Genomic DNA, 21,749 nt, shown 5'->3' on the forward strand with positions numbered 1-21,749 from the left:
TGGAGAAACCTTGCTGCAAATTGGATTATAAACATAAACTGTTACTGGTAGCCATTTCTATAATCACTTTAGCTAGCAAAATTGCCACAACAATTATGGCAAATGACAGCTGGCCACTGTGGGATGTATCTGTATATATAGCCTGATTCACACAGATTTTTTCCCCACACAGTCCTACACAGTAGCATTCACCTGGCTCAAAGAAGCAGTGTAGCTCACATCTGTGGAAAAAAATGGGAGATGGTCTATATTTGCAGGCCTAGTGTGGAAGTTTCCAAACTGCATCTCAACTGGAGAAAGTAGCTGCTAACAGATTAGTAACCTGAGTGTACCAAGATATTTTGCGGTCTAAGGCAAAAATTGAGACAGTACCCCTATTCTCCCCTCCATTCCATGTACGTAAAGTGATTGGACTTGCTGCCTGTACTATTCAGGAGGTGCATGGCAGGCTCTGTGCTACACAACCAGCTCTGTTCTCCATCATCTTGCTGACCCTGTCTTTCCCCAAATCTGCTACCTGAGGCAGTGATCTCACACTACCCAATAGCAGGGTCATCATTATAAGCAACTAAATGATAGCAATCAAATGCCCCTTCCATCACTTTTATATATTTTTATATGGGTGCCTAAAAAAATAGTCAAGATAGCCACACACTGCAGATTCAGTTGAGAAAACAGCACAGTACTATGGCAGCTGCATGTGCATGTTCTCTCTTCCTTTCTCCCCAGCTATCAAGTTATTTGCCTTTTAGGAGAAAAAGAGTGAGGGTGTTCTAAAATATTGCCAGATGCCAGAATAGTGTAGTTCCTAAACTAGAAGCTGCATTGTGGGGATATCCTGGTTTAAAAGGGCTGGATGAAGCTTCCAGAATATAGTCCAATTCCTAAACAAGTGGAGCAGAAAGTAGCTGAATATCCACTGATTTTGTAAAGCTACTTCATACTATTTAGCATATCAAGTATCCCTTGTTGCATTACTATTCTTTGTCCCTCTACCTTCATCTTGTTCTACTTTAGTAAAACTACATTTCCAAATAAAAGATAAATGTTTGGGTTAGTTAATGTTCTTTCTCCACCTCTTTAATTTTTGCAGAATTAAATAATTGCCTAGTCATCAGTATTCATTAATGTCAGCCGATGAGGTATAGGTGTAGATGAGTAGGAGGCTGCACCCACATTCTCAGGATACCCCATATTGTTGGGAAGGGAGGTGGTGGTGGATGAAGAAAGGGTGGTTAAGGCAACAGATCCTTCATCTAGTGTCCGCTTGTAAGGAATAGGTGGCTCAGCCCACAGGTTTTTCACAGCCAGATAGGCTAGGTACACCTGTGGGAAAGAAGAAGTGGCAGGTCAGATACATGTATTCAGCTGTGAAAATAGTTGACTTCTACGCCAATATAAATTGATGGAAAAAAACAAGGAAAAAAACCATACTGAGCAAGTATAGGCCAATTGTAAGAATACTGGCTTTACTCTGGAAGACATGGGTTAAAATTAAACTCGTGTATGGACTTGAGGTCTAATTTTAGGTATATTACAACTGACCTTTCCAAAATAACTAGTAAGGGTGTCTTGAAACTGATGAGTACTGTGGTTAATCAAAGCGTTTGATAACCAACAAATTCTTCCAGAAATGTTGCTGCTTTTTGTAACAAAAACAGTTTCTGTCAGAAACATAAATGAAAATAAGTGTGATAAAATACTTTAATTTTGTAAGCTTACTGAAGAAGTTGGTTGTTTTTTAAACTCAAGAAGTGCATTCTCACTGAGTAGTATGGCTGCATAAGATGAAAAAAATATTTTTGTATTTGAAATTAAGTTTAGCGATATTTGTATTTTCATCATTGTTGGACAATTAAATGTGCATTTCTTAGGAACAATCCTATGGTCCCTAGACAGCATCTGGGGAGAGCATAGGATATTTCAGATTTCCAGCTTCAAGGATGAAGACCATGCTTCAGCCTTGGGGCTGGGAATTAGAGCTCTAAACCTCTATCTTCCTTTCTGGTATGGAAAGAACTGTGTTGGCTGCTCTGCAAGGTTGGGAGCACCTTAGAGAAAGGGCAAAGGGGGCATTTCAGTGAGTGGAGAGGGAAGGAGACTAGAAAGGCCAGAAGGTGAGTTACCCTGAAGCCTGTCTAGCTAAATGGGTTTTGAAAAAAATCTATTTGGTAAAAAAGAGTCCAGGAAGACTTGGTACACGAAGATCACTTTTGGCACTCTTCCCGCTCTGCATAGGATGACTGTGTGTCTGAGTTTGGAGGCTTATAGGCATTGCAATAGGTTTGTACCCAACAGGAAAATGTTGTTGCTATAGATAGAGTATGCAAGATAAACATGGTTCATTTTCATTAGTTGCTTTATACTGTTGGGTGAGGATGATGTACAGAGTATATTAGAATTGTGATCCAGTATATTTTACATACTTTCATAAATATTAAACACTGAGGGAGAGGGAGGTGAGGGACAGTCAGTTCAGAAGGAAGTGAGCTCTTAGAAGGGACCTATTCCTTAAGCAATAAACTAATACCGCTCATGCTAAGGATATGCCTCTGGGCTGAGGAAGATCCCAATAGTTTGTTGTTGTGTACTGTTAAGTTGTCTCTGACTTATGGTGACATATGAATGAAAGCCCTCCAAAATGTCCTATCTATGATAGCCAGGCTCAGCTCTTCCAGATTCAAGTCTGTGACTTCCCTAATGCAACCTGTCTCATATTTGGTCTTTCCTTTCTTCTGCCTTCAACTTTCCCTAGCATGATTGTCTTCCCCAGGGAATGTGCCTTTTCAGGATGTGCCCCAGGTATGACATCTCAGTTTGTGATTTTTGCTTCTTAAAGATCCTAATAGGAGGATCCCAGAAGTTACATGCTAGCAAGCATAGCATCTGTTCTAAGTAAATTAGCAGAAAGTACTATTCAAGTTAAAATTATCAAGCATTTCCAAGAAAAAAAATATTGACGAGAAATTAAAATGGCTTCTGCAAAGGTAAGTCCTGATGTGCTACTTCTGTACAGTTCTTAGATACTGTCGATAAGACACTGGATAGGGAAGATTATATAGATGGTTCACACAACACAATCCATATTTGTGGTTGAATGTGCATTGTTGTTGAACCATGAGCTGTGCTGTGTGAAGCCAGCCACAGTAATAAATCATGGTTCATTAACCCCAACTATTAATTCACAGTCCAACAATAAATTCTTTATGGATTGTTTGTGGTTCACAAATTATTGTTAGTGCAGTTGAGTTCACAACACAACCCATGTTTCAGCAATAACCTATGTCCTGCCTTGAATATGGGTTGTCAAGAGGTTTTAAACAAATGAGCAGCCCCAGTTTGATGGAATCTTTGCATAATGTTGAGATAGCCCTATATTTAATGGAAATTCTCCATTTGCTGCATGAATTAACTGTACATCTTCCTATAATGCATACATTAATCCAGTGTCACAATAAGTTGTAACGGCCAGAAACTTAGATGACTTTAAAACGGTATTACACAAATTCATGGAGGATAAGGCTGTCATTGGCTACCTTCAAGATCAGAGGTACCATCCCTCTAAGTTGCTAGAGAACAACAGCAAGAGTGGCCATTATCCTTGCACACTTTCCATAGGTATCTGATTGGCCACTGTAAGAAACAGGATACTGGACCAGATGTCATCTTTGTTTTGATTCAGCAGTGCTCTTACTTATTTGAAGAACTGGCTAATTGGATTTGGGAGATGAAGGAAGTTGGTGGGGACGTGTGGATAAATGCTGAGGGAGCTGAAAGCTGGGCAGAAGAGAAAGGTAAATGAAGGGGAACGGAAGATGTGTCAGAATACCAAAACATACAGTACATTATATTATAATAGGGCTTTGTAAGTAATGTGTTTGTTAGTAAGAGAAATGTTGTGCTGTTTTTTTCATGAATGCACATGCATTTATTCTTGGAATCCAAATAATATTTAAAATGAAAGCATATATTTCCAATGTACTAAGCCTGAGGATCAAAAGACTGGTTCCATTTTCCATTTTTTGTAACTGTTCTTAAATCGTCTGTATTTGTGATCACCTTTCCTCATAACTGAGTGAAACTGACAGCAAATCTTCCAGTTTCCCACTGCAGTTGTAAAATAAGATTATAGTCAAAGGTGTACTTGCTGCAAATTCTACTTAGTGAACTGCTATTCTAAGCTGAGGGAATTCAGTTGCCCTGTGCTTGACAGGAGGTCAGGTTGGATGTTACCAATGGTTCCTGCTGGAGCTAAAATTTTCGTTATCTGCTCAGCCATCCCGATCTAACACAATTCAGCCGTGGGCTGGACTGAGTCCTGAATTGCTTGGGTTCATTCTGTGCCAGCTTGTAGATGAAGGCCTGCTGCAACTGTTTCTATGTGAAGACTTCTTCTGATTAATTCTACAGCTTGTTGACGGGAAGTGTGAGTCACCCAGTCCCACAAGGAGTAAGGAATAAACAGGTTTCAAAAAAGCTCAGTCCTGAGGTAGTTTTCTCAGCCATTGAAATTAGTGGGAATATATTGTGGCCTTAAGACTGTAATACAAGCAGGCACGATTTTTCTTGTTTTCTGTTTGTGTCACTACTAAGCACCCATTTGTAAACTCTACCAGGAATAAGCTTATAGTGTGGTTTTCTGAGCCCCTAAATATAAATCTGGAAATTTCTGATATTCACAGGAAAGGAATGAGAGGGCTCTTTTCTCTAGTAAATCACCCAGAAGCTTTGGCTATTAGATGGTATAGAAAATAAATAACACTAGTAATAAGTCAGGTGACATAAAATTGTCTATGCTCATCAAAATTTTGACCATGTAGCAATATGCATATATTGCCTTTTGGGAAGCAGAGTAGACTGTGATACTACTTCTAATCCTCTAGACTAATCAAGAGCAAAATTTCTAGACCCAGCACCTACTTTTTGCTCTACATTAAGCAACGGACCTTAAAAAAAACCCAAACAAACCCTTGGCCTATTAGTATGAATGATCTGCCATTTCACATGGTTTGAGAGGTCTACCTCTGTACCCTCTGTGCCATTACAGGGGAGGCTGGAATACATCTTTGGAACTGCCTCCTATAAACAATCTGGAACCCGTGCATAACCTCTATTACACCAAAGGGAAAAGACGAATGCACCTCCAGGATTACCAGCTGCAAAAGCTATTTATTTTAATGGTGGCACTGTTTGTATTGGTACAACTCATCAGCTGCTCTAGCTAGGCTTAGCAATGGAATTGAGTGGCAGCAGCAATTGCTCATGTACCTCTATTTTTAACCAAAATATTGAGGGAAGGTGGGTCAGGAGGAGATGACTTCTTTATATTGCCCTAGATAAGATGTACGTGGCAATGACCAGGGATTTGCTGACCTACATAATTCTAATTTTTTGGTGCTTCTGGACTTTTCATGAATTAATTTGGTTAGCAGTCTATTTGCCTGATTTGAGAGAAGCATCTTGTTTCTTCCATTTACTATTTTAGTCAATAGACTGCTAATCTCACTTGTCTGTTCCCTGCTTCCCAAAAACGTAGACGTTACTAACAACTGATATAGGACCAATAATAAAACTTCCTGAGCTACTCTTTTTGTCACTTATTCTCTATAACTAATGTGAAAATCCATTTTGCTACCGTGAGTAGATTTAGCAGCCACTGCAATTGCACAAACTCTAAATTGTGCAATGAGGCAATAAGGTGCTAGTTTGTTGTAGCTCAGCTTTAGTCTACCTGTACATGCTAAAGAGGATTATGCTTCTTATATGACATTTAATAAAAAAGAGACCAGCCACTCTGTAGAAGTAAAAATACTGTGCCTTCTGGGATCACCCCCATTTGGCCCCCATCTGCTTTAATAACTAGGGTATGTGCCACCTACTTCCTGGAAGGGGTCAATTTTGACTTTGCTAAAATGGGGTTTTCTTTACACCTATTAACACTGTAAGGATGTACTCTAACACAGTAGGGGTTCTCCCTGCTCTGAAATAAAAAGGGGACTACTTGACTGACTCACCCAGCATGGAATGGAAAGGAGGGCAAAGGTGATACTAGCTCGTGCTGCACTACTTCCCAGCAGGTAGGAGTGAGTTGACCGGTTCCACTGATTGGCTAGGAAACAGAACCCAACAAACCACAGGCATGTCCATACAACTGAAGAGAAAAGAAGAGGTTAGCACATGATAAAAATATTTGAAGACACAGATGAAGCTAGATTCTGCATGAACCACTTGAGATATTTGTTGAACTATCAGGAGAAAGTAATACTTGGTAGCCACTGTTCTCCACCCCTCTGCCTTGCTCTAAGAATCATTAGTTTTATCTTGACATATTGGCTGAAAAAGATAGCAATATAATTAGACCTGAGAAATGTTGGATATAGAAATACTTGACAGATCTGACTGAAAATGTACTCCCAAATGATCACAGGCTGTTATACAGGGTACTTTAGTAAAATGCATTGCAATTTACTTTTATTTGAGGAACAGACTTTGTAAATGTTTTGTTTTTAAACTCAAGCTCAGTTTTAAAGACAGATATAAATCATATTTGGCTCATCTGGGATCTTGCACTTCCCAGTTCCCATATCTAGTTTGTAGTATCTAAAGCTCAAGTTGGTCAAGATGTGGGTATGAGCAGAATTTCCCGTTGTTAATTTTTGAAGTTAAATATAGATGCAGAAAGTGGGAGGGGAGAACTGAATCTTCCACACATGAGTTTCCTGATCCAAATTTGGTAATCACCACCAAAATGCCACCTTCCATGACAGAAGATGAAGATTGGTTGTCATCAGGGACTCAACAGGTTCTTTGTTAGAGCTTATAGGACAACTGACAAGCTCTAAGATGGTGTCAGTGATCAAGTAGGCAGGAGAGTGTTCTTTAGCCCCTTCAGGAAATGTCTAATCAGATGGGGGAAAATTGATGCGCCATGGATTGTATCATGGAAGGAGGACATGGTAACTAGGTGAACTCTAACAGATGATGCTTTTAATCTGTACTGAAGCTGCATGACCAGGTAGAGGAGGACCTGTTCAATTGTGCAGCTCTTGGGACTGAATCCTTGTATGTCAGTGAACAGGGGGAAAGCATTCCACTTTACTACATTCAATTTCCTGGTTGCTGATTTCAGGTCTGCTTCTAGGATGGACTTTGGTCCTGTATGGAGAGGTGAGTATGCATGCAGGATAGCAGAAGTGCATCTCTCAGAGTCCTGTCTGAGAATAGAAGCTGTTGCAGACTGCATTGTCCTGAGTGGCAAAGAAATCTACAGATGGAATCCCCCAAGTCCTTAAAATTTCATAGAGAATCTTTGGGTCCCTCTGCCACTTGTGAATGTCAAGGCTTCTGCTGAGAGAGTCTGCTAGACTGTTCTCAGTCCTGGCAATGTGAACAGTGAGTCAAGGTGATGCATCTGTAATACACCAGTCCCAGATTCTGTGCTAGCAGAATCAATCTGGTGCTTCCCTGTTTGCTGATATAGAACACCACTGTTGTATTGTCCATGGTGGTTTGCACATGGTGTCCTGGCAGAAACTTGGAATGCTGCTAGAGGCTTCACTGCAAGCAGCCTGAGATGGTTTAAGTGCCTGCAAGTTTCTGACTTGTTCCACATTCCTTGTGTCTGTAGTTAGCCATAGTGGGCTACCCATCAAAACAGGGAGGCATCCATCATGACTATAAAGGATGGCTTGGGACTGAGCAATGGCATTCCCTTGGAACGATTGACAGACTGGGTTCGGACTGTAGTAGGCATCAGGAGCTGCTTTCGTGAATGACTGAGCTTGAAGGTGTGGACAAACCACAACTGAAGTGACCACATCTGGAGCCTGGCTGAGGGAACTACCAAAACAGTGGCCACTTAAGAAGCCGTTGAATCTGGAGGACCAATACTACATACTGAAGGAGTCTGGAGGCATCTCAACCAATGCTGCTGCTCTGGGTTTCAGGAGATATGCTGTCATTGTGGTAGAATATGCATGCTCCAATGAAGAGAATAGACTGGAAAGGGGAGAACAGACTTTTGGACATTTAGGTAGAGACCCAGTCTATCTAACAGAACACATGTTATGTGGTCTCCCTCAAGCAATTCTGATTTGGTTGGAGCCATCAACAACCAGCCATCGAGGTACAAGTATACCTGGACCCCTGTAAACATAAGTGGGCACACCATGGACATGCATTTTGTAAAGACCCTTGGCGCAGTTGAAAGTTCAAAGAGTAAAACTGAAAATTGGAACATCTCTCTTCCAACGTGAAAATGGAGAAATGTCTGTAGGACAGTGCTATCAAAATGTCAAAGTACGCATCTTTAAGGCTGATAGGTGCAAAACCGTCCCCCATTAAAGTACATGAAGAAATGCCTTGCAGAATAACCATCTGGAACCTTTAAAGTGAAATAAACAATTAAGGTCACCCAAATCTAGGATTGGCCAAGGCCCTCCATCCTGCTTCAATACTGTAGAATAGTGTGAGAAGAACCCATGGTGAGCAGACAGAGTGGTGATCCACTTAATTGCCTTCAGTAGAGGACAGTGAGTCTCCATCAGTATTGGAGAGGGGGATGTTACATGCATGGTACAAAATGGGTGGGAGGGTGTCAGACTTGATCCTGTAAAATCTCTAGATGATCCGCAGCACTCAAGTGTCTGATATAATCGCCTGCCACACAGGCAAGTGGGGAGAGAGATGGTCCTTAATATGAAAAGAAATAGGTGGGAAGAAAGGCAAAGGGCCAGCGAGTTCAGCCATTGCCTTCTGTTCCTGTCCCTATCAGGGTGCCTTTGTCCCTGGCAGAACTGAATATTGTCTTTCTGCCTATGGAATGGCACTGGTGGTTGGTGCTGCATTCTGCCTGCCTGGGGATAAGGAAAAGCAGAGGACACCTGCCCAAATTATTTATGTGGTCCTGCAAGGGAGTATTGGAAAACCCCCATCTTTGCCATGGTCCATTTTTTATATGTTGAATTTATCCACTTGTCCTTCTTAAAGAGCCCATCTCCATCAAAGGGCAGGTCCTCAATATGGGAATGGACCTCCTGCATCAGACCAGACAGGTGGAAGACAGGCATGTCTCATCAGGGCCACTGCACCAGTTATCACCTTAGTTCCAGTCTACCTGGTGCCTGGAACCTTTCCATGGTACCCAGGTAATTCAATACTTTTAGTCCTAGAACTGTTGAGGCATATATATGCCTCCCAAGAATGTTCAGGTGGAGTCCCTTGGTGTCAGAGTGTTGGTGATGTGCTCTCCTTTGAGATGACTCAATGACCACCAAGTTCGACTTAGTTTATTGAAAACGGAAGGCTACATCCTCCTCCTGTACACAATACATTCATTCCAACTATTTTGACATCAGAACCATCATTGATAGTGCCTTCCATGACTGCTGGACAACCTGCTAAATATTTGACTTCAGTTTCTCCCTGGATTTTATGTTTGCAGAGTAAACCCTATTTCCCTTCTGAAGTGCTTTAACTATGCTACCTTTCTGTTTCCGTGAATTCACACATATTTCACTAATGCACAGGATAGCAAACCAGAGGATTCATCACTTTCCTCAGAAATGCAGCTACATGAATGGATATCCCTAGACACATTTACAGAGTCAAAGATACAGGAATGGATGAGCAAAACGGGGAGCAGGTATAAGGGCAACTATGGTGGTGCAGAAAGAATGTTGGATTTAAACCAAGAAGACCAAAGTTCAAATCCCTGCTCAGCCACAAAACCCTGGGCAAGTCATACTCTCTCAATGTTGTGCAACACATTGGGTTGCTGTGAGGATAAAAGGGAGAGACTGAAACTGGTACCATAAACTCCATGGAACAAGGATGGGATAAAAATGCTGTAATAGTAATAATGCTCAACTGGCCTGACCGGTATCAGTGTTCAGTGACACTGGTGGTAGGCACTGTTACTGAAAAAGAAGGCACACTGGGAGAAACAGCAGGCTTAAAATGAATAACCCTTTGATTAATACGTGAGGGTAGTGGGTAGGAAGACAATATGCTCAATGGCTTAATTTGACAGAAGAGGGAATCCTTGACAGGCAGTGCAGATGGAGGCATGAAACCAGATGAGATGTCTGAGTGACATTTAATTTTGCCAAACTGGAATTGCATTGTGAACTGATACACTGGCAAATGCCAGGGCTTGGAAAAAAATGTTTCACATAGATATATAATGCCAACTCATTGCTCTTGCTTGAAACACTCCTTTGCTGTGATCATGCTTGTCAAATAAATCCTGACAGCTAGGAGTGAGACAGCATGTGGAAATGACAACCTTTTGTGTGGAATTGGTATTTCCTCATTGTTTCCTTGTCTTTCTCCATGTGTTCTCTCTTGTCTTTTGTGAGCCCTCTAGCTTAGGGAAGTCTCAAGAGATGAAGCAACAGGGAGAGGAACAATAAGACAATACAATACCCAGTCAGTATAAAGGAGACAGTCTGTACCCACCAGCAGAATAGTTTCTTTGAGTTCTATTACAAGCAAAAGATCTTAAAGGAAGGCCTGAAATAAAAAATAATTTTGCAGCCATTTCCATGGAACCTCTCATATGACAGCATTAATATTTAGTTTGCCATTTTAACAGGGGAATGGTATCCTTCCCTGTCGCCTGGTATATTGGAGAAATGAATAAAAAGACCCTCCTCCACTATTTGGTGGTTCATAGGAACATAGAAAGCTATCCTAAATATACACTAAAGCCATTAGTCCAACTAGCTCAGCATTGTCTACACTGGTAATTGACAACTTCTGGGGGTTTTAAGCACACTTACCCCTCCCCAGGTCTTCCAAAGGTCAAATTCCTGCTGCTGTGCTGTTGAAATTCATTGGTGACAGGAAAACAAAACAAAACACTACTACCCGTTTTTGTTTTAAATCAGTTTTCTGCTGAATTTAGGCAGAACACTGCTACAGAGGATCAGCAGTGACAAATTTCTCAGTTCTAACCCTCTGATCTGGTTCATAACCAAAATTCAGCAGCAAACAGATTATTTTTTGTTTTTCCTGATAGTGTAGGCTGTACCAAATGTTCAGGGGAGGGTGCATGACATCTTCATGTTGCTCCATCCCTGGTCTGACTGGTGGCAACTCTAGAGTTTCAGACAGGACTCTTGTCATCTGTTATATAGATATATTAAAGTATTTACATTTCTTTCACTGCTATAATGGTGCCTCTTGGAAATGAAGAGACTCCAGTAAAGAAGTGATGTTGTAGTAAACTGCATTACTAAGTGATCAGCATAATGAAAAAAACAAGAAAGGCAACTATGATAGCTATATGGCCCAAAAAACTGATAAGGAGTAATTGAGAAAAAGGTTAGGAAAGTTATTTTGCAGGACTATGCCTACTGTTATCACTATATATGGATGTGAAAGCTGGACACTGAAGAAAGCTGAAAGAAAGAAAATTGATGAGGTACAGGACGTGGTTCAGGAGGAAAGCTTTGCGAGTACACTGGACCAACATAAACACAAACAGTTGAGCCCTAGATTAATGCCCTTTGTTGTTTATTTAGTTTTATTTTATTTAATTATAGTAAGAATGCCACTGCATTTCTTGTGGATTCTGTGGTGGTAGTCGTAAATATAAGATGTGGATGGGAAAGGGTGGAAGAGCCTCTGTGGATAGATTTATTTTTATTGATTCTATATTATTGTATTTGCTGCATAACTGTATGTATTCTAAATTGTTTTACTGTTATATTCCTATGTGTTTTGTTGTAAACTGTTGTGAGAGCTTTGATAGCTGAGAATGGTGTACAAAAGCGGTAAATACATAAATAAGACACAGGAGGCAAGGGGAGTGCCCATCTGTTGGGGGCAGTTGGATCTGCACTTTGTGGAAGGGAGCCTTCACTGCCATCAAGAAGACAAGGAGAATTATAGACAAGAGGAATACAAAAGACGGAATAGATGAAGGTCAATGAAGCAGATGTTTTTGTTTTTGAAGGTAAGGACAAGGGGAAAATGGTTTGTTTAATGGTAAATAGAAAAAAAGTCCACAAAGGTGAAGAAAGAGCAGGTCTATAGAAAAAAAAGATAGTATTTAAGGGAAAAGTTTTAGGGGGAGAAAACACTCAAGCAGCTCACTAGAGAGACAGAGAAAAGAGAACTTCCCTAGGTACTGAAGGCAGTTGAAGAACTGAGAGAATGGGTGAGAACTCTTCCCTTTTATAATGGATGCTGGAGTAGGGGAGGGGTTCCTGCCAAAATGCTCTTAGCTAGTAAATATTCTCAATAAAAGATTCCATGCAGATGCAAATCTATATGAGTGATGCACAGAGACCACAAAGAACTAAATTGTATATTCACCTATATAAAGACTGATGTATATACAGGCAGATGTCTTTAACAGGAGGGATCTTTCATTTGAGCTCTGATAACCTAGTGGAAATCCCATGTGGATTATCTTGTGCTGTTGAGCAGTGCACTCATTAAAACATTTCAGGTGAAGAAAATTATATATAGAGCAGGATAGCGATACATTTTTTTCCTTTTTTGGGCAGGGACAGAAATCTAAAGAAAAATAAGCAATATTAGCATTCCTTATAGATTGAAGATCATTATGCAATTTAGGAACATGTAATGTATTATGTATAATTTGGTTTGGCATAAAATTATATTTGGTGCATTAAAATACAGCTTATTCAAACAATAACTACAAACTGAATGTACTTTTTCAAATTTTTATTTTCTTTGTTTATGTCCTGAACTGTAAGCAGTACTTAAACTATAAAGAACCTCTTTGGTTTTACTACTTTGTGAGGAGCAGGGAACAAGATGAAAAATAAAAAAGAAGAAAAAATATTAGTGAAACAAAGAAAACTATGTTTCCTCTAGTCCTCCTTTCCACAGTGTCAAGCAGACAAAGTACTCATTTCCATTAAAAAATGGAGAAAAAGGTGGATCTGGGGTTGAATCAAGACTCAGAATTTTTTTAAAAATCTGAATGATTGCTATCCATTGTTTCTACTTTTACTTCTTCATCTTTTTATCATGAACTTCTAAAAAAAATGGTTTGCCCAGACTGAAACAAAGCTTCTCTACCCTTGCACATGTCGATGTATTTCTTGATTTGGTTTATTTCCAAACATTATTTTACATGCTGCAGAAGATAAAGGAAAGTGAAGGAAGCAAGAGAAGGGACTGTGTTGTGCACAGGCCTTGTCACTATGCTGCAGGAGGCATGTCTGGCAGAGGCACATACTGCATTCCTGTACCAAATCCAAAGATGTTCTGCAACTTTAGAAAGTAGCTTTCCAACATAAAGTCCTAAAGTGTGCCTCTTGTTTTTCAATCCAGTTTAATACAGCAGCAGTGCTATCACCACTTACATTTCTACTTTTAAATCGTGGATTCAGCAGATTTGCATCCACATAAATTTGATGGTAACAAAATTCTTATTTCTTAATTATTTTTTCATTTTACTTCTGAATTTGTAAAAGTGAAGATACACCTTGATTCTCAAAAACAGCTGTTTTTATCTTGGCTATAAAGGAATTTCTGACAAAATTGCACTGTCTGATTCAGCTGCAATGACTGCAGAAGATAATGGTTTTAGAATTTTCAGGGAGTTCTGCAGCTGAATCCAGAAGACATCCTTCCTCATCAGACATCCTGTAGAATTCCTTACATTTCTGGATGCTTTAAATCATCAGTTAGTACTGTTTGTTGAAAAACTTCTTTGGTATTCTGGTAAACTTTCAAAAGAAATCACTTCTCTTTCCCATCTAGTTTTATTGCAGAGCTTCAACGCCACCATTTTATCCTTGCCTTTTTTCCTCCTTCCTTCTTTTTGAAGACTGCAACTACAACATGAGTGGCTTTAACATGTTGTAGAGCTTCTTTTCTCACCTATAGATCTTTTGGCAGGTTTCATGATTTAATTAAGAAGCAAGTTTAGCCCATGGCACACAGGTCCTATTGCGGCAATTTGTGGATGACAATCCATTAAGTACTCCCATGCCACTTTCCTATTATCTGTGATGTCAGTCAGCAAAGCAAATACTTCACTGCTCCCAATTTTCTGTAGGACTCATGTCTTTTACAGTTGATATACTCTGCAGTATGTCTAAACTCTCCTGTTTCAGTGCTTCTGTAAAAAACAGGTTCAGATTTTTTAATTTATAAATGCCAAAATTTAGGATACATTCTCCCCTCATATTTGTCTATAAGTACTGCAAAAGACAGTACTTCATTATTTCTCCTTGCATATTTATTATGTATTCATATTCTGACTCTAAAGGAGTCTTGCTCAGAGAATGCCTACAAGGCAAATGGCATGATAATGTTAGGGTGCAATCCTATGGTCTCCTGATATTGATATTATCTGAGACCTCTAAGATTGGAGCCTCAGTTCTGAGATCCTGCAAACTTGAAGCTGGGCGTCTGAACGTGGAGCCCCTGCCCCACCACTGTTGCAGCTGGTGCAGAAAGAACCATGCTGACTGCTTCTTCAAGGCTGGAAATTGATCTTGAGGACAGCTAAAGGGGGATGCTGGAAGGGGAGGAGGCTGAAGCCACTAGCTTATACCATATCCAAATAGCACTCTAGCTTCCTTCCCTCTCCTCTCTGGTGCTTCATCTAGATGGCTGAAAACCACTGTCTAATTGAAATGCAAGTGCGAAGTACCAAGCAGAACTTTGGAGGGGCTGCCCAGGGTTGCCAGACCTTTTTAAACTACCCTTTTGTCCCCTCTAATTTTTGCAAATATCTGCAGTTGCACAAGTGCAGAGTTGTTTTTGTTTGCAAATAAGGGGGATAAAATTATGCTTGGCAACCATGCGCAGCCCCTCCAAAGTGTGGTTGGGGCACTATCTGTAGCTGCCTAAATGGGTCTTGACAGCCAGCTTTAACTATCTTAAAGAAGGTGATAAGAAGAAAACCATGATAAGCCTACAGAAGCTCATGGTTGCAGCTGCAGGGGAGGATATCTCTAAAAGGACCAAGTGACCAGAGGTCTCCTGGGTTGCATGGAAAGGCTAATGCGGGGAGAATGGGTCCCACAACCTACAGTGAGCCTGGTCATCTTATTGCCAGTGTGGGTTAGTATGACATGAACATGCCCAATTAAATATACTTCTAAGTAGATATGTATAAGATTGCATTAACTACAGGGTGAGTTCTCAGTGAATGTTTGGATGTTTCAGCCTCTTTGAAAAATTTGAGTTTCACAGCTTCCAGTGCAGAGGGAAAGATTCTTTAGCATTAATTCTGAATTGCCACTGTGTAGTATATGCAAAACAGAACTTCTGGGATTTTTCCATCTTAGAGAAACAGACATACCATGGGAAAGATGTAACCACATTACTAGGAGAAAGGAATGGGGGACTAAAAAGAAGGGAAATTAAAACACCAACAGCCAGTATAGTGTAGCAGTTAGGGTGTTGGACAAGGACTTGGGAGATCTAGGTTCTAGTCCCCACTCACCCATGAACCTCACTGAATGACTTTCAGGCAGTCACTAACTCTCAGCCAAACCTACTTCATAGAGTTGTGAGGATAAAATGAAGAGGAATGTGGTATTATGTAGGTCATCTTGGGTTCCTTGCAGGAAAATGGCCTTGAAAAAACCTTTTTATGACTCCTGCAGTTTTCTTCCTAGCTTATCCTTTCTAAACTGTAGGGATGGGTCAGGGAACTAGAAAACAAAATTAAAATGAAAATTGTTACACTGTTTACAAAAGAGCAGTGAAAGGGAACAAGTTCATCTGTGCTGCTGCTTCTGCCTCTGGCTCCCCACATGGACCAGCACTATGAAAAAGGGGGAGGGGAAAATTAACAGGGCTTTTAGGATTTCTGGACTGATTCCTGCCCTTGTAGCTTACATCTTTTAAAAGAAATGAGAAGTGAGCTTGAAGCAGAGAGAATACTTTCTCAAGAAGCGTTTAGCAACACCACAGTTCACCACAATTCCAAGCACTATTACAAGCATAGTGCAAAGGCGATGCTTGGGACAGTAGAATGGTGGAAGCAGGCTCAATCCAGCATGCCTGCACTGTACCTCCTCATTTTCTTTAATGGAAGCCCCAGCCCTGGTCAAAATATCAGAATCCAAATTCATTCCATGAAACCAACCAAATAGTGAGAGATTCAGAATAGATAAAATAGAGTTCTTCTTCAGACAGAGCATTGTGAAATTATGGAATTTATTCCCACAAGAGGTAATAATGGCTCCTGGAAGATAATGCTACCAATGACTAGTAACCATGATGATTATATTTTACCTCTAGAATCAACACAAATAAAAATGTACTGCTGCTCTCATGTCTAGTATGTGGGCCTCCCATAGGCATCTAAATGGCCACAGTGCAAGCAGAATGCTGCACTAAATTCTGCCTTTGGTCTGACCCAGCATGTCTCTTATGCTAAATGGTCTCTAGGTCTAGGATCTGTCTCTCCTCTTTTGGGAAAGGAAATCTTGACTTGTTTTGTCTCAAGAATTAACCCCATATTCTGGAAACACAGCAGCAGCAGAAGGCAACTATTTTTTTCAATGCACCAGAAAAACTATTTCCTCTACATCTGGGACTAACATTGAGCCCATGGATGAAACTATATCTGTCACAAATCCTTGTTTCCTCCTTCACTCACTTGGGTCACTCCAACTTTGTTCAGGGCCTGTGAGAAAGAAAAAAATCCTTGACCATTCACATAGAGCTGTTGACTCATTTAAAGACATAGCTGCCATGAAACCTGAGGAAGAAAGGGAGTTAGAAATCCTTTGTTATTATTTCACAAATCTGTGGAAAGGAAAGTGTGGGGAAAGCTGTTTCAAGTAGAATGCCAGAAAAATGACAGAAAAACAAAGTGCCCCATGGCTTCAAAGCAGGCAAGATCACAACTCTCTCACCAAACAGAACTAATGTTTAAAGCAATTTGAATAGTCCTGCCTATGTAGAAAAAAGAAAGAGTAACCCATCTGTGGGTAACCTTCTCTTCTGAAGGAAAACGGCTTTGTAAAAGCATTTCTATATGTGGATAAAGTGAATATAGAACAATATGGAGATTGGGCTTTTCCTTTTTCTATACTTCTGTCATATTAATAATATGGAAAATTTCTAGGCTCAGATAGTTAGTTGTTGTATTTGTTTACTAGATTAGTTTCCCCTGAAATGTTGCCTTCATTTACAATCTACATGTGGATCCCATCCTTGATCCTAAATATTGCTCAGCTATCTGGTACCATTTCTAGTACTAATCAATGGCAGTAAATCCTTCTGAAATACTTTACTGGATCCAGGGAGGATTGCTTCAGGAGTAGTTTCACCACTGCTTGTTTCAAGTGGCAAGGGACCACTCCTTCACATAAAGAGGCATTAATCTTCTTTCCCTGGCCCAGCTGGCAGCTTCCTCCCTGCTAGCTTTTATTAGCCAAGAGGGGCAAGGATCCTGTACAGATCTGATCTTACAAACTGTCCAAACATCTTGTTAACATCTTGGAACTGTAGTAACTGGAACTCATCCAAAAAAAAACTTGACAAGGCTGTGCTCTTGATATCTCACCTGATTCCACTGCAATAATAGAGCCAGTGTGGCATAGTGGTTAAGAGCATGGGACTGGGCGATCCGGGTTCTAGTCCCCGCTCAGCCATGGAGCCGACTGGGTGACTTTGGGCCAGTCTCAGCCTCTCAGCCCAACCTACCTCACAGGGTTGTTGTTGTGGGGATAAGATGGAGGAGGAGAATGATGTAAACTGCCTTGAGCCCTTTGTAGGAAAAAGGCAGGATATAAACCAAATAAATAAATAAATTGGAGTCCTGCTGAGTGCAAGGTATTTTCTCCTGAAAGTGTCGAGCAAATATGTTGCAGGAGACCTCAGATGGTTCTAAGATGTCCTTAGGGCCAGCATGTAGCAGACTACAGACAATCCTAGAGAGCTCCATTGGGTAGCAAAGGGAAGAGTGAATGGAGGTAGTCAGATATTTTAAACTGAAAAAGTGAATCTGGGAGATTAGATACAGGGTACTCAAAATGGCAGCAAGTTTGTATACTCAGTCTATCACAATAGCAGCTGAAATTAGCAAAACAGAATACCCCACAGAATATCCTCCTTCAACCCCTAAAAAACTGCAGGTGAAGCATAGGAGAGCAAGTGAGGCTGACACATTTTGGGCTTTTCGACATGAGGCATTTATTGTACATTTTTTCCTCACATGATTAGCCTTCCTCACTCATAGAAGTCTGTGGGTCCTTTACACAATGCTGTCATCCTCCTACAGTCTTTCCTCTGTTTTCCAGCCATTTTCATGGCTTTTTTAAAAAATGAGGATAATGCAATATTCTTCCAGATGCCACCATTATTTGCTACAGAAGCCTTATGCAAAGTCTAAATGTTGCTCTGTGCTACTGCACCACCCTGCAGAGTGTAATGGAACATAAAGAAAGGCAAAGGAAAAAATCCTGAAAAAGTCAGGTAACAAGATATTCTTCCTCTTGCAAAGGAAATGGAAGCAGAAGCCTCAGTAAAGTATTGGGTAGTGTCAGGCAAGCACATATCTGCTTATTACATATACCAAAATTCCACCCCATGGCTTGGTAGTAAGGAAGGCTACTCACTGGAGAAGGTGACATCCAGTACAAGAATGGCATACTTGAACTTGTGACTATTAACTGTAGCATCATAGACATCGAAGCCCAGAAAGAGGATGCACTGGAGGAAGGAGAGTACCCCCACAGTGATGCCATAGCAGCAGGCTGCTCCATTATCATTCAAAACACAGCGTAGGTGGAAAGAGGTTGTCAGGTTTTGATACCCTTCAGTCACTAAGGAGGCAAAGATAGTCAGAGAGAAAACCTGGGACAGGAGAAAGCAAAAAAAGAAAAGTCAAGCAAAACAATGCTGAAGTACTATATGTGTCCTATGTAATACATTTTTATAATGAACCCATCTTTGTAACCTCACCAAGAATGAAAACCCTGAAGTCTAAGATGGCATGATAAATAGGAAGTCTACTTCCCCACTCACAACATACATGTAGTGATAAGTGGTGGGTTGGAGGCTGCATGCTCAGGATGGATATGGCCATCTTAACCTCTGCTTTCATTCAGTTGCATATATAAATACATGTAGCCTTCCACTTCCGACCAGTTTTAAACACATACAAGGTACCTTCTCCATCCCTTTCAACCAGTGTGGTATAGTGGTTAAAAGTGTGGTACTAGGACTCAAAAGATCTGGGTTCTAGTTCTCACTCAGCCATAGAGCTAATTTGGTGACATTGAGCCAGTCATAGACTCTCAGCCCAACCTTTCTCACAGGGTTGTTGTTGTGAGGATAAGATTGAGAGGAGAGTTATGTAGACCATTTTAATTTCCTTGAAATAAAAACAGAGGGATGTGAATAAATAAATATGTTATAATCACACAATCTAATCATCCCCCTCCCCCTTTACATCTTAATATACAGATGGGAAGTTTTCAATTTCCTGTCCCCACACCAGTACTAATCAGCTGGGAAGGTGCAATTTATTTTAAATGGGATGTGTCCCCATACATTGTTCTCCCTATTTAAATTACATTCCAGCCAGTCCATCAAGCAACTATTTGGCTGACACACTGCAATACAATTGGGAAAGGGAGGAAGGAAGGTACATGTGGAGAGAGAGTCAATCCTATCTATCTTCCTCCCCAGCTAAACTGTGTTCCAGCCAGTCCACAAAACAACTGTGTGGCATGCATGTGTGGAGATTCAGGAGCTTGGGAATATATGGTGGGCTGTACTCAAGGTTTTCACTGGCTGGCTATTGCCCACATCCCACCCAGCAAAAAAGAAACTCAGGATATAGCCTCTGATGCTCTGCAGAGCTGATTGGTATTTTGCTGACACCCTTAAACAATCCTTCCATTCAAATAAAGCTCTTGAACTTAAGAAATGTGAGCAGGCATTTGTTTCTTTTTAATCCAAGACATATTATACTGCCTAGAACCTAAGAGTTGGTTAGTATTTTGAAAACTAATATAGTATTGTAAAAATACAAACTTTATTTTTCCAAATAGCATGGGAAAGATAAATAATGTTCAGTCAGAAATTGTATTAAAAGTAGTATTGGTTACACAGAATGAAATTCACATGGGAAACACAACTACCAGATATACATAACTTTTGAGAGTTCTACTATAAATAAGGGAGTGAGGAGTATGAGTGAAAATTGAAGGAAATCCAACCCATATTCTTATGGCATCAGCAAAACCAGCCTGCCTTGCATATAAAGCCCCGGACTATATCTTAGTTGGAAATAGCAACTGTATGCTTTTTGTAGATAGCATAGGTTTGTGCAAGTTGTAACTGTTGGTACAGAAATGGAGGACCACTTGTAAATACTCCAGAGTCTCATGCTGTCCTAATGACACGTATTGTAATGGGATGCATCCTTTGAATTATACAGTATTTGTGTAATATTTAGAACTACTTGGAGAGAGTTTTCTTTTTGATACAAACCCATCAGTATCTACATGTGATCTTGTATTTAAAAGTGATGGACCCATTGCTTTGTTTTATTGTCTTTTTGTTCTTACCCCTGCTAGTGTTCTGGCAATTATCTGAGGTTTTATGAGGAAGTGCACTAGGTCATGATCTGAGAAATCCTGCAGTGTTGAAACTGCTTTCTTCATCCTGTAGTTGCTTTTGTTTCACCAGAACCAAGATGGAACTGTAGGCTTGCTGGAAATGGAAATGTGGAACCATTAAGAGGATTAGAAGCATATAATACAAAGCCTGCTAAGATCCTATCTGCCAACATTTGAAGATTCAAAAGTGGTGTAGAGATATACATGTGTGTGTTTGTGCGCACATGTGTATGTGCAATAGTATAGGGTAAAAATGAAGCCATTAAAATTAAAAAATGCAATATGCCAATCATATAGCCAACCTTAATGACATAATGGTACTTTGTGGTAAAATTGAACACAATGAAATTTAATTGCCAGGAATCTGTCCTTCTCCCCCTCCACTCCCCCACCCCCCAGTTATTGTGGTTGTCAGATACTTTTATTTAACAAGAATTATATGGTTTGGTTAAAGAACTGAAGAAATGCCTTCTTTTGATTGCATATAAAAGGACTAGTAGCATTTTGTAGCCATCCTCCTGAGAAAGTACGATAGTTCTTATATTATTTAAATTGAGTATAGTTTAGTCTGGAATGAGATTATTTTGGTACAATTTAGGCCATGTACTTTTGGGACAATTATTAATCTGAGATACGCTCCAGAGCCAAGATGACCTGGAAATATTCTTGGATTCTGAAAGTGTAATGGGCTGCAATTTCATTTTTACAACTTTACCCCAAAGTCATATTAAAAAAAGTTGTGCTTCAGGTTTTTAGGGAAATACAGTAAATGATAAGAAATTATTGGACAGCATCTTTCACTATAAGGAAGCTCCTGTAGCCAAACAAGCACCAATGGCTAAAGTTGATTTGTATGCCTTTTTCCATTTCCTGCCAAAATGTACTTAGTTGTGTAACAAATACCTTGAGAATCTTACTGGCTTCTTATTTTCATGTATTTGGAAACAATTTATGAGCATGAAAGCTTAACATTTTTTTGCCTTACTCAACACTGACTAAGCAGAATAAAACTGTTTTCCTTCTACTTGATTGTAAACTTTTATATCACCAAAGTATAGGGGCAGATAACAAAGTGATTTATATCTCAAATGTCACAAGTAAATGTGAGTTAAAATATGCCCCCACCCCTATTTTCTGCTTTTGTGAGAGCCACTCTTCTGTCAGCCACGG

At 40.1% G+C, this 21,749-nt stretch overlaps 1 protein-coding gene across 1 annotated transcript; it reads right to left on the reverse strand.

The window, feature by feature from the left end:
- Nucleotides 1–1,107: 1,107 nt before the first annotated feature.
- On the reverse strand, nucleotides 1,108–20,624 carry SYNGR4 (synaptogyrin 4). The gene is made up of 4 exons (XM_044447884.1): nucleotides 20,529–20,624; nucleotides 18,570–18,807; nucleotides 6,015–6,151; nucleotides 1,108–1,326 (listed from the first exon to the last, which is right to left on the reverse strand). Exons 1-4 carry the CDS (start codon nucleotides 20,622–20,624, stop codon nucleotides 1,108–1,110), a joined length of 690 nt encoding a protein of 229 aa, XP_044303819.1.
- Nucleotides 20,625–21,749: the final 1,125 nt, after the last annotated feature.

This window comes from Varanus komodoensis, unplaced genomic scaffold (assembly GCF_004798865.1).
Source record: "Varanus komodoensis strain SLA01 unplaced genomic scaffold, ASM479886v1 scaffold53, whole genome shotgun sequence".
In the NCBI taxonomy this organism is placed as follows: domain Eukaryota; kingdom Metazoa; phylum Chordata; class Lepidosauria; order Squamata; family Varanidae; genus Varanus; species Varanus komodoensis.

Coding starts and splice junctions, on each gene's coding strand:
- SYNGR4 (XM_044447884.1), bottom strand. CDS start 20,624: ATGAAGAAAGCAGTTTCAACACTGCAGGATTTCTCAGATCATGACCTA. Junction 18,808..20,528: donor TTGCCAGAACACTAGCAGGG/GTAAGAACAAAA, acceptor CTCCTGTCCCAG/GTTTTCTCTCTGACTATCTT. Junction 6,152..18,569: donor ACTGGATGTCACCTTCTCCA/GTGAGTAGCCTT, acceptor TTTTCTCTTCAG/TTGTATGGACATGCCTGTGG.